General features: G+C 34.7%; 1 protein-coding gene across 8 annotated transcripts in view; it reads left to right on the top strand.

Moving 5' to 3' along the window:
- The window catches only part of PTBP3 (polypyrimidine tract binding protein 3), a 100,513-nt gene extending 81,102 nt beyond the window's left edge, over positions 1 to 19,411 (top strand). For 7 of the 8 annotated variants that reach the window (XM_081067642.1, XM_081067639.1, XM_081067641.1 and 4 more), the window contains 7 exons: positions 6,284 to 6,352; positions 7,174 to 7,313; positions 7,556 to 7,589; positions 10,024 to 10,116; positions 10,882 to 11,098; positions 13,965 to 14,042; positions 14,194 to 19,411. In XM_081067642.1, the coding sequence (XP_080923768.1) occupies positions 6,284 to 6,352; positions 7,174 to 7,313; positions 7,556 to 7,589; positions 10,024 to 10,116; positions 10,882 to 11,098; positions 13,965 to 14,042; positions 14,194 to 14,326 (764 nt within the window). In that variant the 3' untranslated portion in view covers positions 14,327 to 19,411. The remainder of the gene's footprint in view (positions 1 to 6,283; positions 6,353 to 7,173; positions 7,314 to 7,555; positions 7,590 to 10,023; positions 10,117 to 10,881; positions 11,099 to 13,964; positions 14,043 to 14,193) is intronic. The other variant, XM_081067640.1, reaches the window with a different exon arrangement.
- Positions 19,412 to 23,454: the final 4,043 nt, after the last annotated feature.

Genomic DNA, 23,454 nt, shown 5'->3' with positions numbered 1-23,454 from the left:
ATGTGGGAGAAAATCTTTGCAACCTGAGGATATGATATGCAAAGGTTTCTTAGATAGAACACAAAAGGCACATCTGTAAAAGGAAATAATTTATATATTGCACATCAAAATTTAAGTTTTACTCCTTCAAATATACTATCAAGAAAACCAAAAGGCAAGCTACAGACTTGAAGGAAAATATTTGCAACACATATATTCGACAAATTCATCATATCACATTACATAAAGAACTCTTATAGCTCAATAATAAAACAAACCAATAAAAAAATGGGCAGAATATTTGAAGCATTACTTTACAAAGCACATGAAAATATGCTCAACATCTCTAGTCATCAGGGAGATGGAAATGAAAATCACAGTATTACTACATGCTCATCAGAATGACTAAAATTAAAAAGGCTTCCTTTACAAGGATGTAGACCATCTTTCACTAGCATATTGTGTTGGTGACAATGTAAAATTTAGGTACAACCAGTTTGGAAAAGAGCTTGGCAGTTTCTTAAAAACTTAAATGTGTACCTACAATATGGCTCAGTCATTCCATCCAGTCATTTACCCAAGAGAAATGAAAGTTATGTTCACACAAACATGTGTACGCAGATGTTCATAGTAAATTTATTTGTGATGACCAAAATCTAGACATACTCTATTATGCGTCAGTGGATAAACAAAAAGTTTATCCATGTGATGATGAAATACCATTCAGCAACAGAAAGAAAGAAATTGATAAGAACCACAGGATAATCCTGAATGAAAGAAGCCAGACCAAAAAAATGTATGATCTGTTTATATGTAATTCTGTTAAATGCAAACTAATCTATAGTGATAGAAAGCAGGTCAATGGGGACAGAAAGCAGGTTGCTTGAGGACAGGGTTTGGAGAGAGATGGATTGCAAAAGGGACAAAAGGAAATTTTTGAGGTGATGGAAATATTTGTTATCTTGATTGTAATAGTTTCACATGTTTTAGATATACATCAGAACTCTTCAGTATCTTTCATATATGTATAGTTATTGTGTGTATACTGGCAAAGAAAAGTAAGTCATGTCTTTTCAGTCTAATGCTGATAACCCTCCAAAGGTTCGCATTCTTTTCATAGTAAATGCCCACATCTATCTGTATTGGATTACCAGGGCCTTATCCACTCCAATTTTACTTTTTGACATATCTCCTTTGATGGTCTCTCTGCATACCAAACTGACTTCCCTCCTGTTTCTAGAACATGTTAGGTATGTACCCATCTCCATCCAGATTGTAGCACCAGTTATTCCCTCTTCCTGGAGTGCTTTTTCCCATATACCCTCAGATTTTAGATTTTGCTCATGCTGTCTTCTTTGACCTATGCTGACCAGCCCTCCCTCAGTATTCTGATTCTCCTGATATATACATACACATATAGATATATATGTACACATATATATCTATATATATGTGTACATATATGTACACATATATATCTATATGTGTGTGTATGTATATGGTATTTTCACCTTCTTATTTATGCAGTTAACTCATTTACTGTGTTTATTGTTTATTCTGTTTTCATCACTAGAATTAAAGTTTACTGGGGTAGGTTTTTAAGGTTACTGATATTTGTGCCTGACATAAAATAGGCACTCAAAAAATATTTGTTGAATTAATGTTTATTATTCTGATTTTCCCACTACTGTTTTTGAAGTTTAACTCTGTTTTGTATTTTCATAACTTTCATACTTATTTTAACCACAATCTAAAGTTAATTGATAGCAAATCCTTTCCTTACATAATACAAGAACTTCAGGACACTTGAACTCCTTTACCGTCTTTTTAAATCTACTCCAAATTCGTGATATTGTTGTTTTAATATTTATTTTATTTTAACTTGGCAATTTATTAGTACTGCTTTATATAATCAGTATTAATTTAGATTAAACCATATATAATTCCATAAGCATTTCATTCCTTCTTTCCACCTAAGATCACTTACCTTCTGTCTGAAGAACATCTTTTAGTGTTCACTGAGGGAAGTTTGTGGTAACATATATGAAGTTATTTGTCAGAAACAGCCTTTATTGGGCAGCTGGATGGCTCAGTTGGTTAGAGCGAGAGCTCTCAACAACAAGGTTGCCGGTTCAATTCCCAAATGGGATGCTGGGCTGCTCCCCCTGTAACCGAAGATTGAAAACTGCAACTGGACCTGGAGCTGAGCTGTGCCCTCCACAACTAGATTGAAGGGCAACAACTTGGAGCTGATGGGCCCTGGAGAAGCACACTGTTCCCCAGTATTCCCCAATGAAATTTATTGGAAAGAAAAAGTATTGTCGATTTTAAAAGATATTTTTGTTTAACATGAAGTTCCAGGTTGACAGCTATTTTTTGTTCAATATGTTAAATCATTCCACAATATTCTGGTTTTAATTGTTGCTCTTAGAAAGTCAACTGTCAACCTGACTATTGCTCTTTTCTTACTGGCTGTTCTTTAGATATTTTCTTCATCTTTGATGTTTTGTAGTTTTGGTATGATTTGTTCTGATTGGAGCTTATTGGGCTTCTGATTAGAGCTTATTGGAATTGTTTTTTTTTTTTTTTTTGGTTCTAAAAATTATCTTTTCATATATTTATTCTTCCCACTAGTTCTTTTTTTACCTTCTGGAACTTTGATTAGACCTGTTATACCCTCTTACTAAGGTATTCTGAGTGTCTCAAGCTATCTTATTTTCTATATCTTTATCTCAGTTGCGTTCTGACTAGTTTCTTTAAGCCTAACTTTTATTTCATTAACAGTCTCTTTGCCTTTGTCTAATCTGTTGTTAAACTTTTCTGGTAATTTTAGATTTTAATAATTATTTTATATTTCTATAAATTTTATTTGGTCCTTGTTTTGTTTTTTTTTCTAATTTATTTTGGGGAACAGTGTGTTTCTCCAGGGCCCATCAGTTCCAAGTTATTGTCCGTCAATGCAGTTGTGGAGGGTGCAGCTCAGCTCCAAGTTCAGCCGTCGTTTTCAATCTTCGTTGCAGGGGGCACAGCCCACCATCCCATGGACAGGAATTGAACCCGCAACCTTGTTGTTGAGAGCTCTCACTCTAACCAACTGAGCCACCCGGCCGCTCAGCGGCTGCTCGTTGTCTTCAATGTAGTTGTGGAGGGCACAGCTCACTGGTCCATGTGGGAATCGAACCGGAAACCCTGTTGTTCAGAGCTTGGGCTCTAACCAATTAAGCCATCTGGCCACCCCTATTTGGTCCTTGTTTTAAAAGTGTCTCCTCCTGGGGCGTGGGGGGAGGGAGGTGAGGGTAAGGGGGATCAAATATATGGTGATCGAAGGAGAACTGACTCTGGATGGTGAACACACAATGGGATTTATAGATGATGTAATACAGATTGTACACCTGAAATCTATGTAATTTCACTAACAATTGTCACCCCAATAAATTTTTAAAAATAAATAAGTAAATAAATAATAAAAGTGTCTCCTCCCCTACAGGTATTTTTCAGCATGTTTTTTATTTCATCAGATACACTGTTTAAATCTTCATCTGATAATTCCAGTATCTGAAATCTTTGCAGTTGTATTTCTGCAGTAAGATTTTTCTTTTCTTTTTTTTTTAATGAGTTACTTAGTTTGCTTGGAGAATTAATTTGTGAGTTTTTGAACTGGTATGTTTCTCCAAAGAGAATTTGCTTGTCTGTGATATTAAAGCGCTATGTTTGGGGCCATTTCTATCTAAATCTACAGCTTCATTAATTTTCCTCTGGACCTTAAGAAATATGAATTTGAGCTGCAAATTTTCATGAGAGCTTGCTTTTGGTTAGAACTTTCCAGGAAGGTTTTTATTCCTTCTCTGCTAGATATGTAGGGAACTTTCCTTGAAGTCTTCTGAGGGTAGGAAGAGTAGGTAAATGGGATAAGTTATTTCAGGCTTACACTCTAGATGAATATTGTGAAACTCTCCTGTTAACTTCTTCCTTGGGTTAACCCTGGAATTTGTATCTTGTCCACTACCCCATGGGGCTGACAAAACCACAGCTCAGCTTCACAGAGTTAGTTTTTTGGCCTGGTTATTTCTTATCATCTTGTCAGCTGTTAAGATTTTTTTAAAAGATCTTTTTACTCTTTCATTAGGCGTTTTCTGCTGTAAGGTTGGTGTATATTATTTAGTCTGCTACTATATCCCCATTTAAAAAAAAACATAATTGGGCTATATAATATAACAAGCAGGGCCGGCACGGTGGCTCAGGCGGTTAGAGCTCCATGCTCCTAACTCTGAAGGCTGCCGGTTCGATTCCCACATGGGCCAGTGGGCTCTCAACCACAAGGCTGCCAGTTCAATTCCTCGAGTCCCACAAGAGATGGTGGGCTCTGCCCCCGGCAACTAAGATTGAACACGGCATGTTTAGCTGAGCTAGATGGCTCAGTTGGTTGGAGCGCGGGCTCTCAAACACAAGGTTGCTGGTTCAACTCCCGCAAGGGATGGTGGGCTGCACCCCCTGCAACTAGCAACTCCAACTGGACCTGGAGCTGTGCTGCACCTGCCACAACTAAGACTGAAAGGACAACAACTTGAAGCTGAATGGCACCCTCCACAACTAAGATTGAAAGGACAACAACTGGACTTGGGAAAAAAAAGTCCTAGAAATAATACAATCAACCATATCTCTTCCTATGATTAACTTCCCACTGTAGATTTTTTTATAATTACTCATTTCCATATTGAAGATTCGTTACTGTCTTCCCTTGTGCCTTAAATATAAAAATAAATCATTTTACCTGTATTCTCCAGACTGCTTGAATGTAAGTTAAGACAGATTCTTGTCTGCTTTGTTCAGTGCTTCCTTAGCACTAAAAGAATGACCGGCTCATAATATGCTTTCAGTAAATATTTGTTTCCTTTATTTCATCAGTTATTCTGTCACTTATTCTTTTGTATCTTCAATTCTCTTGGTAGCTTTATACCTGAAGTCTCTTAATGACTATATTTTCTTGAATTATTTAAATTGCAGCTGTATATTTAACAAATTGTTGTATAGTTCTCTTTAATGAAGAGAATAAACTAATGAGCTTTTGACTCCTCCAGAAAATACAGCCTACATACTTCTTCCTATAAATAACCCTCATCACTCTATCACTAAAAAAAACAAAAACACCTTTGTCCCTTTGACCCTGATAATCTGACTTCTCACTATTACCCTAAAACTATTCTTTACCTTTTACATTTCTCATTCTCTTTGACCTCTATTAACCTCCCCCCCCAAAAAAACTCTGTTTCTATATCTCCTGAAGGATTACAATTCACTTTTTATTTATATTTCTAAGGCTGTTCTGTTTTACTTTTTCTTAGAATGTTCTTCCTTTGTCTACCCTTTAAGTGTACTAATACACCCAGGCTCTATTTTTTACTCTCCTCATTTCTTGTCTTGTGCCCTTTTTAGTGAAGCTCTCATTCATTATGGCTTTTATGTAGAAATAAAATTTGTGTATTATGTAGAAATAAAATAAAATTTGTGTATTATAATAGTTATTCTGAGTTTGCCCCTTTATAGGCATTTCCATGTGAATGTTTTACCATTACCTCCCCCTTGACATGTCCAAAACTAAATTGTTTTCCTGCTAGTACTGACTCCTCCATTTGAACTAACTCCTGTTTTTGTTGATAGTCACCAGGCTTCTAAAAGGAAAGGGGAAAATGCCACCATTTGTTCAGCATCTAGTACATACTAAACACTGTGATTTTTAATTACGTGTTGTCTAGCTCAAGTTTTACCCCCTGAGAAACTTTCTCCAAATAATCATAGTGAATCTTCTGGGATCCCTTCTTAGACTATATGCAGTATTTTTGTGTTTAAACCACTAAATCCTCAACAGACAAATCTCCTGTAATTCATACTTTTAGTTTGTGAACCTCTCAAAGGCAAGAATTTTAATTTCATATTTCCTTTTTATGAGAGCCGTACCCCATAGGTACAGTACAACTTAATAAGTATTTGATGATTTTCACATGGAAACAATGCTCTAAATAAGGACAAGAATCTTAACCTAAAGAACAAAACTAAATAACTAATAACTCAAAACTAAATAACAGCTAACTGTGCTCCTGAACCCAATTAAAAGGGATTAGCCTCTGGAAATGCCAACAGGCTCTTACATATTAAGGATGACCTTAATATGTAAGGTGAACAAATTTTTACTTCATAACAGAATCTCTTTATCAATATTACACCCTCATATAGCCATTTTATTTGCTTTGATAACCATATTTATAGATGGTAGCATATTTATTTTAGCTTCTCTTTCCCCCATTAGGTGCACCAGGTATAATTTCCTCACCATATGCAGGGGCTGCTGGATTTGCCCCAGGCATTGGATTTCAAGGTACAGGTGACTCCTTTAAAGTTGAATTTGAAATGATTTTTGTGATGTTCTGTATTTTCTAGGAACTTACCAAGATGAAAAATACTACCATATTGGAAGGATTTACAACAAAAGTGTTATGTGTGTCAACCATAAAAGTGGCTGATTATATGATACACAGCTTCCTTTATTTACAAATAATTCTATAAAATCTGTATCTGATGTTAATACTTATGATATAGCACTTTACAAAGTTACAAAATGCTTTTCCCGTACAGAATGTCATACGTTCTGCATGTATACAATCACCTGTTTTAGGTATACAACTCAGTGATTTTTTAGTGAATTTATAGAGTTGAGCAGCCGTTTACCACAGTCCAGTTTTAGAACATGCTCCACAACCACTTTACATGTATGTTTGTGACTTCTGTTCAAGGACTTTTTAAAAATATACATCTGGTTTTATGGGAGAAGTCAATCTGAAAATTACATCTGCTTTGTAGAAATGTGCTACAGTATATATATTTCAAGAAACAAGGGAGTGCTTATAGTTTAGACCCTCTGAGAAGCCTAATGACTTTTAAGACCAGTGAATCCAGTTGCTCCGCAAAGTACTATATAAATAATAGAATACTGAGTATGATGTCAAAAAATAAGGAATTTGACTTCCAGATAGACTCTGTGGGCAAAAAACTAGGTCTTTGATAACCTTATGGTAATTTTGACACATTTTCTTCTATATTTTTGCTTTTTTCCTTATTTATCTACTTACATTATATCAAGTGTTGTACGGTAGTTCTCCAGATGACTAGAATATGAAATGCTTTTGGTATTTTTAAAAGGTATATCAGTCCCAGCTGTTCCTGGAGCTCTTGGTCCGCTCACACTCACCTCCTCTGCTGTCACTGGAAGGATGGCGATTCCTGGGGCTGGTGGTATACCAGGAAATTCTGTTCTGCTTGTCACCAATCTCAATCCTGATGTGAGTTGAAAAGTATTATAAATAGTCTTTCAGGAAGAGGTCTATGGTAGCTTCTGATCTAGTGTTGTATTCAAATAAAAACATTCAAGTTTGTTGTAGGCATTTTTATTAAAATTCATCACTAGTATATATAGAGGAGCATATAAAATAAATACTTTAAACAAAGTCAACTATCATTACTAGTAAATTTATTTAAAAATTTTACTCAGTCAGATACTTACACTTTGTGTTATTCTTTTCAGTTTATCACACCACATGGGCTTTTTATCCTATTTGGTAAGTTCTTTTTTGCTGTTTTTAATATTATCTGTGGTGTGGATTGAACACCTTTCATCATTCTGTAATATTTATTGACTATCTTTATGTGCCACGTAGTATGTTTGACATTGAGGATAGAGTAGCAAAGTAATTACAATTATAATAAAATTTTATAAAAAGGGAAATAGTTATTGTAATGGAAGTGTATATAGGTGGGAGAACTAACCTTACTGAGAAAATCACAGATGATGTACCAAGAGAAATGACAGTTAAGTTGACTTATGAAAAATGAGTAACCATTAGCCACACAGAAAAGGGAGTGCAAATGTCCTTTCACAGGTACTATGTAGCAGTGAGAAAGAGAGAGAGAACTTCTGGAACATGGAAGTGAAGAAGTCCAGGAGAGAGTGTAAAGGAGAACCTGTTGAAGCTGGACAGGTGGATAGGAACAACGTCATGAATAGTTTTGTAAGCTAAATTACAGAGCATGGTTTTAACATAAGAACAGTGGGAAACCATTGAATAGTTTTAAGCAGGAGAGAGGCAAAATGGGATACAGGTTTTACAAATAAATCTCCAAACTTTCTAATAGTGTTCCTCTTTCAGTAAAAAAAAAAAAAAAAAAAAAGAAAGCATGTACTCCTAATTTATATATGATTAATTATTAATAAACTTCATCCATCTTTTACTATATTCATTACGTATAGTGTAATATGTACAAATATGGGCAATGAAATAAGCAATATTTAATATTCTAAAGATTTTAATGAAACTTTATAAAAACTATTATTAACATTGAGTGAGAAATATGATTTAATATATGTCATTATTTTCAGAAATCTTTTTTATTTTGATTCAGTATTCCAAGGTCTGATTCTAAATTCACTTCAGTACTTGATCTTAATGGTTGCCATAATTGAAAAAAGATACCTCATAAAAATGTGTAACATAAATAGAAGTGTTTCATTGTTTCTATACCTAATTACAATACTGATTTTTCAATCTAAACCACTAATTTTTGTTGTGCTTTACTTAGAAAAGTTCCCTTTTTCCTCGTTACATTAGTTGATCTTGAAAATTGTTGCATTAGAATATTTTTAACAAACCTGGTTAAAGCTCATTTTCATTTGAAAGAAATTTTAATATGACAGAAAATTGTTTCAGATTTTTTGAATGGATAATAGGCATTTTTGAGGTATAATTTATAGCCACACGATTTACCTGCTTGAAGTACACTCCAGGATGGTTACTAAATTTATGGAGTTGTGTAGCCATTATTAGCCAAGTCCAATTTTAGAACATTTCCATCACCCCACAGAGATCCTTTATGCTCATTTGCAATAACCATTAAAGTTTTTATTCATGACACATTTCTGTAATTTTCGGTAACAAAATCATGTATTAATGATACATTTTCATATGTCTCTTTAATAGCCAAACCACATGTCTTTCTAAAAGTAATTAATTTCTCATTCATTTAAAAAAATATCACCTTCAGCTTGAAGGCCAAATTGTGTTCTTGTAAAAATAATACCTATTTCAGCCACTTGTCACTTCTGAAAAGGACAGCAAATTTGGAATACTTGTCTTGTTTTAAATTCTAAAAGTGCCATTCATCTCTGAATTCAGTTGCTCTTCTGTGCTTGCCCACAAGATAACCAGCACTCCTTTGTGTGCCTTGAAGATTTTCATAGTCATTCTCTCACTGCATTACAAAATATGGTAATGATGCTACTACTTAGAAGGGTCTTATTTTTGTAATATTGGTGATACTCTGTAGCATATAAACTACAATATATTTTAATACACTGGATGAAAAAAATCAGGATGCTCTTTATATTATAAACACTTCTGCCTATAATTTTATCTATGTATTAAAAATTAGTAAAATGTAGTTTTTCATACTGGTTTTATATAAACAAATCAGTGTCAAGAAGAGTTTGATTCTTTTTCTCCCATACTCCAGTGAACCATTTTGCCTCTCCTTTGGGATGTGGTGCCCACTGTGAGGAACCCTAGGGTAGGAAAATTAGATGTAATGAGCTCAGCAGGAGGTTGTTACAATGGTCCAGATAGATGTTAAACCGTGTTGATGGCTTTGATATAATGAGGATGGGAAGAAGTGGACAAGTGTGAGAGATACTTAGGCCATAGAACCAAAGGGTGCCAGTGATTGATTGGCTATATGAGTTTAAGGAAAAGAAGTCCAAACATGAATCCAGGTGTCTGGAGTAAGTATGATAGTAACATTTATCAACAGTCTGTGGTCACTGTAAGTGGGAAGGGAAAAAGATTTGGAACATAGAAGAGTTACATGTTTGGGAGCATATGTATGAAATGCCCAGGGAATACATGTAATCTGAGAAAAGAAGCCTTTAAGTGTATTAGTAAAATTAATTAAATATTACATAGTTGGACATTAAAAATTGTTTCGTTTTGTCTTTTTAATTAGGAGTATATGGTGATGTACATCGAGTGAAGATTATGTTTAATAAGAAAGAGAATGCTTTGGTTCAGATGGCAGATGCAAATCAAGCTCAGCTAGGTACTAATGACTAATAATGATAACCTCTCCCTTTTATACAGGAATCTTCCTATAAAGTAAACAAACTTACAACTAGTAGGAATATACTTTTACTGAAGAGTACTTCTTTATGCTAATGTCTTTATTATTTGGACCTCTTGTATTTTAAGATTAAAAATATTTATTACTCTTTGAAGTCTGAAGTTCATTATTTATCTACTTAAACATATTGATATTAGAGCTTTGACTACAGGGTTTTTCGGTTAAGTTTAAACTAATAAACATCACTTACTCTGTTTTACTTTGTTTGTTTGTTTGCTTGTTTTCCTTCCAAATTAAGTTTTCTAGAACCATTGCATGGCATAAAAGTTTAGGCAAACTTCATAATGATGGTCCAAAGTGTCATTCCAGGACCTCACTGTTCATTGTTATAGTGGCTATTAAAATACTTCTACTCATATATTTTATAAAAAATACTTTGCCTGAGATTAAACTAATTTATTCAATAACCATTTTCTGAGCACTAATGTTCCAGGCACTCTGGAACTTCCTGGCACTGTGCTAGGAAGACAGTTATTTTTTGTTTGATTATTTTTCTTTCATTATAGTAAAATAAATCATTTAATACATTTCTATATATGTGTTTTTTAATTTAAAACCATTTTAACCCTCAAACTGACAATATAATTTTAAATGACTAAGTGAAAAGAATTTATAATTTAGACACATTTTAGAGAGACTCTGTCTTAATTCCCAAACTTCTCTTGTTTTCTTTCTATGCACCAGCAATGAACCATCTTAGTGGTCAGAGACTTTATGGAAAAGTGCTTCGTGCCACACTGTCCAAACATCAGACAGTTCAACTTCCTCGAGAGGGACAAGAAGACCAAGGTCTGACTAAGGATTTTAGTAACAGTCCTTTGCATCGCTTTAAAAAGCCTGGCTCTAAAAACTTCCAGAATATTTTTCCACCGTCAGCCACTCTGCATCTTTCCAACATCCCGTATGTACCTAATTAGATATTATTCATTTAGATAATTAATAACCTACAGTATATGTTTTAGGAGAGGCAAAAACTCTGAAATGATTCTAAAGCAGGTGTCTTAACTAATTTCTTGTGAGATGATTCGTTTGCCATTATGTCTTTAGGTTGTATCTCCAGTCATACACTGCAAAAGTAAAAGATAACAGTTTGTTAAAAATTTTTTTCCAAATAGAGAATTAGCAGCTAGTTACCTTCCAGTTATAAAAGGGCATAAAAATAAATTTATGCAGAAATATTCTATTGGCACATACTTGTTCATCCCTTTGTATAGAAGTAAAGATAAGTAACCAACATAGCAAAATCAAATAATTCATGTATCTAAGAATTTGATAAAAAAGAATTCTTCGTTTTTTATCTGTAAGCTTCAAAGCCCTATATAAGTTAATTATTTAATAGTTAAAAATGATTGTGTGTATGTATGTGTGTGTAGCCACTGTGTATTAATCATTGTTGTAACAGACTTTTTCTTTAGTCATATTCACACTCTGGGATCAACAGACAACAGCCCATGGGCCAAAACCATTTGTTTTTGTATGGCCCATGAGCTAAAATTGATTTTCATATTTTCAAATAGTTGGGGGAAAAGCAAAAGAAAAATATTTTTTGGTTTGAGAAAATTATACAAAATTTCAAATTTCACCACTCATAAACAAAATTTCATGGAGTATAACTATACTCATTCATTTATGTATTATTATCTATGTCTGCCTTTGAGCTACAACAGTAAAGCTGAAGAGTTGCAACAGAAACTGTATGGTCTTTAAACCTAAAATATTTACTGTATGGACCTTTATAGATAACATCTGGTGATCCCTGTTCTAATTCTTGAAATCCTTGATCTACAAAGATGGCAATTTTGTATAACTTAATCTAATACATGAAGCAGGATAAACTTTGGGAAGGGAAAGGTAAAAGATGTGGGTTAGGGTTGTACATGCACATGTGTATGGAAATTTAAAGACTGAGGGAATGGAGAATGGTAAAGTTCTGGAACACTATTGAGAATGAGAATAGGAGATGATGAATAGGTATAGAAAATTATTACTCAAAATAGTGTTGAATACTCAGGGTCCCAGCTAGTCCCCAGTTAGGCTACATGGAGAAACCTTAAGTCTGAATTAGGCAGTGGCTCAAACCTCATGCCAGCCAGGAAACTAGAAGAGCCACTTAAGAAAAATCTAGATTATATGGATCTAGAAATTTAGCAGCTCATCACTACAGAGTCAGGTAGAGGGGCAACATATTTAGGTAACTGAGGCAGGCTCCTGTCATTGTTATCTTCTTAAATACAATACATTGTTCAGGAGCTGGTTTCAGTTGTAGCATACACAGGACACACAGGTAGAAGAGAAAGGGGCATTAATATTTTTTGAGCCATCTACGGAGTTCTGGCACTGTGATGGTGTTTTACATGTATTACCTCATTAAATCTCCCTATTAATTTTTTTTAATTGTGATAAAATATACACAGCATAAAATTTATCATCTTAGCCATTTTTGAGTGTGCAGTTCAGTGTACATGCACATTAAGTACAGCCATCACCTTTATCCATCTGTAGATCTTTGTCGTCATCCCAAACCGGAACTCTGTACCCATTAAACAATAACCCCATTTCCCTCCAACCCCCAGTCCCTGATAACCTCTACGATAGGCCCCCTTTATCCACGGGGGTATGTTTTAAGGCCCGCAGTGAATGCCTGAAACCACGGATAATACCGAATTCTATGTTTTTACTATCCATACATAATACCTTGATAAAGTTTAATTTAGAAATTGGCACAGTAAGAGATTAACAACAATAACAATAAAAATAGTATAATTCTAACAATACACTGTAATAAAAGTTACGTGAATGTGGTCTCTTAAGTCAGGAATTTTTACCTTTTCACTTAAAAGAAGCACTTGACGGCTTCTCTTTGGCGTATCTAAATTGCCAGCATCATTCCTCTTGTACTTTGGGGCCCTTATTCAGTAAGATGAGGGAGACTTGAGCGGAAGCACTGCGATACCGCGGTAGTTGATCTGAATGCTGAGAAAGAAGGTTACTAATGGCAATAGGCTGGTAGCGTATACAGTGTGGATACACTGGGTAAAGGGGTGATGCATGTTCCAGGCAGCTGGCAGGAAATTTTATCACACTACTCAGAAGGGCATTCAATTTAAAACATACAAATTGTTTATTTCTGGAATTTTCCATTCAATATTTTCTAACCACCTGTAGCTGAAATCTCAGAAAGCGAAGCAGCGGATAAGGGGGGGCTACTGTATTCTGCTTTTTGTGCCTGTCAGTGTATTCATAATAACGTTTGAAGTAAGGTCATGAGTTTCATTTTATCAATGAAACTGAGAGGCTTAGGTTAAGTAACTTACTCAAACTGTCATACCAAATGAATGAGAAATAGAATGAATGCTGAGCTGTCTCCCTGCAGAGCTAGTTATTGTTCTTCTGTACCGTCCTTGCTGGCAGTTGTGAGATGAGAAAGAGTCTACTTTTAGTCAGTTGACTCTAGTGTAATAGAGCACTGTATTAGCTACTGCTGCTAACTGAGGCAGGCTCCTGTCGTTACCTTCGTTACCTACATTTTCTTGCTCTTTATATACCTGCCCACATCTTTTGCAAAAGATTTGAGATAAAATTCCATTGTTTGAGGACATTTATGTATCAGCCTCGAACCTCTTCCAGGGCAGTTCCAAATCATGTCTTTATGCATGGCTTTCTTTCTTTGAAATGTCAGATACTCTAGAGATTTGATGATTGCAAGGTCATCTTTGCTTCATTAGGGCTAAGGTAGTTGGTTGACTCTCTCTGTGATGTTTTCACAGTCCTTCTGTTACAATGGATGATCTGAAGAACCTTTTCACAGAAGCTGGATGTTCAGTGAAGGCTTTTAAATTCTTTCAGTAAGTCCCTGCTTTCAATAAATACATGAGCTTTATTTAATATGGTATGCAAATTTTTAAGGTAGTTCGATGAAGTCTTCTAGGGTTGGGGAGGAGGTTTATAGGCAAAATTAATTCTGTACACTTTTTATATTTCTCATACCATTTTCAGGAAAGATCGCAAAATGGCCCTTATTCAGTTGGGATCTGTGGAAGAAGCAATCCAGGCCCTCATTGAGCTTCATAACCATGACCTTGGAGAAAATCACCACCTCAGAGTTTCCTTCTCAAAATCTACAATCTGAGCTTTCTGTGAATTTTTCTGCTAAGACTGGACCATAATTTCAGTAAAATGTTCAGACATAGACTGAAGCAGCTCAAGACCAATTCTGCCTCTTACAAAAATAATTCTGAGTTTGATATTCAAGAATATTCAAAAAATTAAGAGATGTTCTCTCCCCCCCACCCACCCCCACCCCGCCAATATGTGATCAAAGGTTTGTTTTTTCTTTTTACCATAGTTTCTATGAAAATAATCTTCAGGAAGAAAAATCAGAAAAATTGTTTTCATTAATTTAATTCACCATATTAAATTGGATTTCAAGAGTACAGACTCTTAGTTTGTATACAGATCAGCCTTATACATTTCTAAACTCCTTTGTACTTTAAAAAATTTAAACATACAGACTTTTTAAATTACTTGATGTAAGTAATTTAAATTCCTTACAACCAAGTTTTTAACTTTATGATTCAAAACTTTATGATTCCACCCCCTGTAGAAAATTATGTTCACTTATAAATTATATCAATTATTTGGCATATATTGATAGCTATTATATATAAACAAATTGGGTTATATTAGAAGCAGATTTATAAACCTGCATATTTTCTTTCAGTGGTTTCTTTTTCTTCACTGTAAGACACTCCTTTGAATATTGCATATCTTTAACTTTTTAAGACTATTTGGAGAAATTAAGTGTCTCAACTGACCCCAAGGAAATTAAGTGGAATACAACCAGGATCTATTAAGGTGTCAGAATAATTAATAATTTTATTAGGAAAGATCATGTTTTAAATTTCAAAATGACACTTATTTGCTGAGTAAAATAATAATCTTGGAAAATTAAAAAAATAATTGTACTTATAAACTAATTTTTTACAATTGTTTTAAGAAAAAAGTTTACAGTCTTAAGGAAAATATTCAGGTCTATCATGGTTTGACAGATTTTTTAAAGTTATTTTTGGTATGGTCTTCTTTTAGAAAAAAATTAATCTCAAGGGTTTTTTGTACCACTATAATCTGTAATACTTATTCAGAATTACTGTGTATTTACTTAATTTCTTATTATGTGCCTTATTATGTGCTTATGATATGATAGGTTAGAGTTTTATCTAAGTATCTTGGAAAGATATATTGTGGGCTTGGTGAGGATTTGTTTTTTCTTGCCCTGTTTTGGTAAGGATTTTAAAGTTTTTTTCATTGCAATTTTAAGTGGTTTTCAATAAGTAATAGTTTTTATTCAAATTTATGGTGCTTTGGTGCAGAGATTGGGTGGGGAAAGGTAAATGGTTTGGGGAATAACTCAGTGCACACCTGTAGGCCTCTTTACATTGTGACCAACAGCGGTCATTGCCAGGTATAGCAACCTATTTGGGGCTATGAAATGCAATCTTAGTTTCTGGATCTTGTGTAATCTTTATCATCCATTAGAATTTGTCTCAGGATTACTTGTTTTTTTTCTCAGTACTCAAGTGAGGACTTGCTATCCTGTTAATGTAACTTCATTACTTAGCGCCCACATATATGGAATATGAGAAGGTGGGCTTCTCATACTCTGTCAGTCTCATTTTGGTTGAATGTAAGAGTACATGTTAATGTTGCTTCAGTGATTGTATAATGTAAAATTGTTTATTTTTAATGAGAAACTGTGCTTTTGTTAATTATTCCCTTAATGCTTGATCACATTTTTTAAAAGAAGAGTTTGTCAAAAGGAACATTTTTGTCCACCCCTTTTACACTTCTCAGATTCGCAGAGAGGCTCATTCATCTCACCTTTTAAAAAGAATATCTCAATCTTTTTGCTACATATATTTCAGCCATTAATTTGAACACGGGAAGGTTTCTACAAAAGAAATTCTACTGGAAATCAGAAACTATAAAAGATATGATAGGTTGATAAAAAGCAGAATTCACTCAATACTGCCCAACAGTTAGTGGTAGAATAGATAGAAAGAAGGACACGACAGTGAGACCTTCCAAGTTAGCATTGGCTGAATTGATAGGAATAATCATTTATCAAGTTGTTTTTTCACTTAGCAAAACACTGAGTAAGGAGGAGAAAATTTTTTTCTTTGAGAAACTTTCCAAAATTTGCTTCTTTTTTCCTTCCATAAAGGCACTATTACAATTTTCAGTGGCATGTTAAATTGGATTATTTCATTTTACTTTGAGTTAAGAATCACTGTGTAATTTTAAGTCATGATTCTCACAACATTCAGTGTAAGTGTAGCAAAAGTGTAGCAGGAAGGAGATCATAATGGTGTTGAATGTAATTTTGAAGTAGGGCATGGCCTTTAAATCTGAGAAAGAACATTTGAATCCTTTTCAGGGATTTGTGTATGTGTGTGTATAGATAAGTGTGTATATATATACATACACTCTTCTAATGTTGTACATACATATGCACATTACATACATTTTAATTTATTGACAAAATCAAATCAAGATTTGGAGAAGTGAGCTATTCTTATTTAAAATAGTGTGCTTAATACCATCAATTTGTGTCTAAAATTAGCTGTAGCATATGGATGTTATCCATACTGGGCTATTTGCTGTTTGAATTCTAGAGGTCTACAGTATTTGTGTTGGCATAGTTTCTGTAAAAAGAGTTTAAAATACCAGGGCAGTTGAAAACCTAGATCTTTGTATTTTTGTTCTGCATTGCATTTATTAGACATATCTTCTAAGCAATGTTTTTGCTGTTGAGCTGTCATGCTATTCTATTTTTAAGTTTATTTACTTTATTTTAAGGAGTATTGTCTCATCACTTTTGGAGGTGTCTTGACATTTACACAAAGTATATATATTCAGGACTTTAAAAAATAGCAGTACATGTTTAACAGTAGCAATTTATGCCAAAAAGTTTTACTTTGAGATTTAAATAACTTGCAGAGCAGTAAAATGTGTTTTGTGTGAGATACAAATAGAAAAATGACCCAGTATCTTTAATTGATAACTTACTGGAGAGTATCAGAATTACCCAATAGCACCTACAGAATGCCATAAATTCTTTAAGACTAAATATTGCAATCATTTGTTTTTTCTGACTTTGTTGTTCAAAGTTGCAGAGCTCACAGTGTTTTAGAGACATATTTCTACCTGTCTAATTCTTATGGGAGTGGAGCAGTGCCTTCTTTGGCTCCACCTAGGATGGTGATCACAGGTTCTGCTTCAGTTGATTAGAAGTAACACTCATAAATATCTCTGTTGTTTCATATTGACTTTCCAAAGCTTCCGTGTCATTAGGCAGCAAAGTTCCTATATACATTGAGTATATATATTGTCATGTAATTTCTCTTCTGTTCCCACTAAATATTTTTGGACAAAAGATGACAAGCTCAAAAATATGCGTTCACCCCAATGCGTCACTTTAAAAACCCTAAGTTTGCCAAACTACTAGCCTATCTCCTAGAAGAACCTAATGTGTACTGCTATTTTTAAAACCAAAAGACAGCATGACTATGCGTAAAAGCATTTTTCTTAGCCTTTCCTTTGTCTTGATCTGTTGTTAACAAGAATAAAACTGCCAGACTTAAAATATTCTACTGTTGTGCTAAAAGAAAAACAATTTAGATTGCACAAAACTTTTCTTTTAGAGAAAATATAACCCAGATGTCTTTTAAAAGAGCTGTGTTGTTATTTACAAGACTATTTGCAGTCTTTTTTCAGAGAAAACTCGTAACAGCTGGTTGTTAATGGTTTAATAAATAGAAAATTACTGAAATATTAGTTTTTGGGGTTTTATAGAGGGAGGAAAACAAAACGGGACCAAAGTTTATGTGCCTTCTTCATTAGTCGTAATTGACCTTTTCTTCTTGTTCAAGACTAAGGTAGAATCAGTATTCTGGTTTTCAGGAAATATGTACTATATAGTTTTAAAAGAATGTTATCCCACAGACTATTCGTACGAGCAAAGAATGGTAACTGTGTAAATGAAGTCTCAGTTACGCCTTTGCCTGTATCACATGATACCGTTATAGCATTGTGCAGGTCCGAGAACAGAGCCCTTCTGGATCTCGGTGGTAGTCACCTTAGTTTTTGTAACCTGAGGCATATGTTCCAGAGAACAGGGATATTTGTCTGGTCCAGTGACCTTGGTGATCATAGTCATGATTGAAAGCTGCTTATGGCAAGCTTAATTCAGCACTGTAAACAGATTTTTGTTCTTGTGTTATTTTCAATTCTTGAATCTATGTAGTAGTTGTAATAACAAATATTTAAATAGCTATTTTTGATGTCATACTCTGGCCTTTCCCCCCCCTTACCATTATTAACCCAGATATTTTAAAAATTCATCCCACATCCAGAAAGTACTAATTATAAAGATTGCTGACCAAGCAAAGTTTTGCATCAAAATGTCACCTCATTGCTCTGACCAAAGACTGACACCTGGTTTTAACTCCTCTATTAAGCATTTTTTCTCAAGCTCCTTTCTGAAAGAAGACCCACTGCAAAGCGGCCTTTACTTTCTATTTCCTATTGGTGAATAGACTACTTAAGAGAAAATGGGAGTTTAAATGTGAACAGAATGGATTAGGATGACAAGGGTTTGATGGGCATTTTCAGTACTGTATTTAAGAAAAAAAAATAGCACAGCTAGGAGCCTCTGACATTGTCTCATGCTTTACATGGTCTGTTCATTAAATTCCCTTTTTCAGTTTATAAGAATGTTCATCTAACAGAAGAAGATGCTGTAAATATTTGTAACATTTTTTTTAACCAGGCCAAAAAAGGAAAAAAAAAAAAAGAAAGGTTTTGGGGAACAAGTTAACATATAAAGTGGTTTTATATAAAACATCAATTGTCTTGTATATTTTGATAAGCAACAGTACCAGCTTTCATTTGTAACAGTTTGTGGCATTGGAAAAAAAGGCTTCTGTGATTGTTGAAGTGAATTATGTTATAAATGCAAAGAGAAGATAAAATATTAAAAAACCTTTTCTAAGTGCGTAGTGCATGGTTACTTCAAGCTTCTGTACACTACAGTATATTCCATTTTCGTTCCGTTTGTATATTTGCTGACTATTACTTGATATCGCTAATCTCTTTTCCTAACAGATACAGCATTGTAGCATGCCTTTTAATAAATGTCATGACATCTGTACTCTCTTAAAATTTTTCTGTATTCTTGTCTGTACTTTGGGTTTCCCCTTGTCTTTCCTGTAATTCTAATGATGTCATATTTTCTTTTATGTTTCCATAGCCATCCATCTAAACTTGTTGTAGTTAAAGAATAACAAGCACATAATTGTACAACTTTAAAAACTGAAAAAAACTCATCTACTAACCACCTTCTTTTTGTTAATTTCAGGTGTACAAAACAATGTAATAGTTAGACAGTTATACCCCTCACAAAGTAATAACCCTCTTCCCCAATCTACTACCCCTCTGACATTGTATATAGCTGTTACAGTTCATTGACTCTATTCCCCACGCTGTACTCCACATCCTATGACTATATTAAATTGTAGTTGACATTCATTGTTCTTCAGCTTCAGGTGTACAGTGCAGTGGTCAGGCATCTACACCGTCCCTGAAGTGGTCTCCCTAATATGACAAGTGTCCATCGGATAAACCACCTCTTTTTTTTTTAACTTTTATTATTTTAATGTGTGTTTTTCCAGGACCCATCAGCTCTAAGTCAAGTAGTTGTCTCAAACTAGTTGTGGAGGGCGCAGCTCACAGTGACCCACGTGGGGATTGAACCAGCAACCTTGTTAAGAGCAGCACGCTCTTATCAACTGAGCTAACCAGCCGCCCCCAAACCACCTCTTTTTAAATTAAGGAAAAATTTTCGAGGCACAAACTGCCTTTCTTATAGTCCTGTAATGTGACTTCTTTTGTGGTACTCCTCCTTTAGTACAAGTACACGTTGGCACACTTGGCGTGAGTTTCTCTCTCACTCAACGCACACACTCACACGATGTATGTGCAATGCCAAGCAGAAGTTGGAACACTTATTCCAGTCTAGTTCAGTTTTGGGCTTTCCTATGGGATTAATATCCATAAATTTTGAGACATGAGATGTGATCTCAAACCAAGTTTGTGTCCTTTTTTATTAAAGAGTAAATACAGTTACCGGCTGCCTATATATTGCTTTTCCTTATACAATGTTTTATTTCTGGGTTCTTTAAAGAATTACTGCATTGTAGGAGCCTAAGCAGTAATTTATTTTATTTTTTTAGTTCTGGGATCTTTTGGAAGACAGTTTATTTTTAATGGAATAGAAAATTAGGTAAACACTACTGATCTTTTCTGGCTCACCTGTAAAATCTGTTCTCTCCATAAATGCAACTAGATGATTTTTTTTTTTAAGCATAAGAGGCATTTTCGTCAGGAAAAGATAAAATAACCCCATGACCAAATGAGGTTTTTATGAACTTACTTTACCATGAAATGGTTATTTACACAACAAAGGGCTCAGCCATCATTAAGAGTTGCAGTTTTGAGCATAAATGAGGCCACCTAGTTCAATTTCCACTTTTTAAAGTTAAGCGACACAGAAGGAGGTGAGTTGCCCAAGACCACATGCCCGTTAAATGCAGAGTCCGGACTAGAAACTAGGTCTCCTTGACATTACCCAGCACTCTCCATTGCATCCAGGTGTGTGCTTTTGTTCTGCTGAGTGCTGTGAGGGTTATAATCTTGAAGGTCTGTACAAGGAATCGGGGCGTTTATACTTACCCACACCAGTTTAGAGACATTGCATAAGTGGTGGGAGTGTTTCTGCTGAAGGGTAAAAATGCCTACCTACTTCTGAAGATTGTAAACTAAAGATGTAGTTTCAAGTTGTAAATTTGAGAAAACTCTTAAAAAATGTAGTTACTACTTTTATTAGTTTGCTAAAGCTGACAAAGTAGTCCAGACTAGGCAGTTTAAATAACAAATTTATTTTCTTAGTTTTAGAGATGAAGTCCAAGATCAAGGTATCAGCAGAATTGTTTTCTTCTGAGGCCTCTTTTCCTTGGCTTATAGATGATCACTTCTCCCTGTGTCTTCACACGGTCTTTGCTCTGTGTGTCTGGGTCCTGATCTCTTTTTATAAGGACACCAGGCATATTATATTGGGCCTATCCAACTGACCTCATTTTACCTTAATTACCTTTTTAAAGGTCCTAGCCCCAAAGTGCAGTCACATTATGGGGTTTAGGACTTCAACGTAAGAATTTTGAGGGAACACAATTCAGCCCATAACACTTTAATTAAAAAATGGATTCATTCAGCTCAGCTCACCTAGTGCTGATTGTACCAGCAATTGAGCTAGGTGCTGGGAATGATAGAGTTAAGAACATGTTGACTTACTTTAGAAATGTGTCATATAATGGGAATGTCAGCCTAAATCCATAAATCACATAGTCTTTAACTCTTGCCTTTGATAGAAAGCCCCCAAAATGCCTTTGATAGGAGGTCTCCAGGCAATTCTAGTCTGAATACATATGGCTAAAGCTGTCCTACAGCTCATTATGAATATGTAGGAACACACACCCTTCAATAAGTATCTATTCCTTACTTTTAGAAATAAGCCATTTCAGAGCAATGATTGTTTCTGAGACATATGCCATAAGTTGAACAATTACAGGAATAACCAAGTAAGAAGACACCGTCAAACAAGCTGTACCCAATTTTTAATGCACAACATTTGTCAATAATTGACCTGGGATGCTGGGTTAGGGATGGAAGTGTTAAATCCACTCAGTTTATAATTTGTGTGGTTGTTCCTACATCACCAATTGTTTCTGTTGTCCTATTTCAACTTATCATGGAAATCCGTTACTGTGTTTCTACCAAAACAATTTATGCTGAACTGATAAAATGTTTAATAACAGTTTTGTTGGAGTTACTGCATTCATAAACTAAGGGGTTTGGATGTAGAGCTCCCACTTTTGCTAGTATGAAGAAAGTATAATTAACCAGGAAAAGTTGATACTAATGTTTCATGAAGATTTGTATATTTCTTTTATTCCTATGTTCTAAGGATATAGACAGGGTAACGGGAAAAACTCTGGTTCTCTTGGAATAAATTGCCCTCAGATTAAGTAAAACATACCTAAAGTTACGGAATTATCTGCTGAATCTTTGATCAAGAGATTGTCTTTAATCAAAGAAAGCTGGTATTAGTTATATTACTGTTAGACAAAGTTCACTTTTGGGCAGTAGGCACTATTAGATATCAATATATCATATTGATGTATAATGGAATACTTTATAGTTATACAAATGAACACAATAAAGCTACGCAAAAGCTACCTGGAAGAATCAACAGATGTGATGTTGAGCAAAGGAAGCCATACACGAGAAGACACAATGTATAATTCTATTTACATCAAGTTCAAAAACAGGATAGTGCTTACCTTTGGGAAGGAGATAATTGAGGGAATGAAGAGAGGTTTCTAATGCATGGTTGATGTTTTATTTCTTAACCTTTGTACCAGTTACCCAGGAGTGTTTACTTTCTGATAATTCATTGAGCTTGTACATTTCGGGTTTGTTCATTTCTCTGTGCGTTATACTTCATTTAAAAGAATTTTGAAAACATTATAATCGAGCAAGGTGCTGTAATCCATGTTTGCTTCTTAAATCAGCTGATTATTCTCCCTAGTAAAGAAGTCCTTGTTACAAGTACTCAAGATGCCATGGACTGAGTTTCACCTTGAAACCCTCCCACAAATGTATGTATTGCATTTCTCTGACCATGGTATACCTACAGGAAAAATGTTCCCCTGACAAAACAAAAAATATAAACTGTGTTCTACATGTTTGAACATATTCATATCCAACTAAATTCAAAAAAGATTCTGTTAGTACAGTTGACCCTAGAACAGCACAGGTTGGAACTGTGTGGGTCCACTCGTGGATTTGTGGACTCAACCAACTGCGGGCTGCAAGCAGTTTTTCAATGTGGTTGGGAATCCCTGGATGCAGAAGGCTGACTATGCGTTGTTCTACACCATCTCTGCAGATTTATATGAGGGACTTGAGCATCCCGGATTTTGGTACCCACGAGAGGTCCTAGAACCAATCCACATGGATACCCAGGGGTGACTGTGAAGTTTTGGGGGATCAAAAGCTATACTCTGCTTTTTTTACTGCATGGGGGGTGATGCCCCTAACCCCTCCCTGCATTGTTGAAAGGTCAACTGTACATACTAGGTT

This window comes from Rhinolophus hipposideros (assembly GCF_964194185.1).
Source record: "Rhinolophus hipposideros genome assembly, chromosome: 11".
Lineage (NCBI taxonomy): Eukaryota > Metazoa > Chordata > Mammalia > Chiroptera > Rhinolophidae > Rhinolophus > Rhinolophus hipposideros.
Note: the sequence above shows the minus strand (reverse complement) of the source record. Positions and strands in the feature narration are given on the sequence as shown.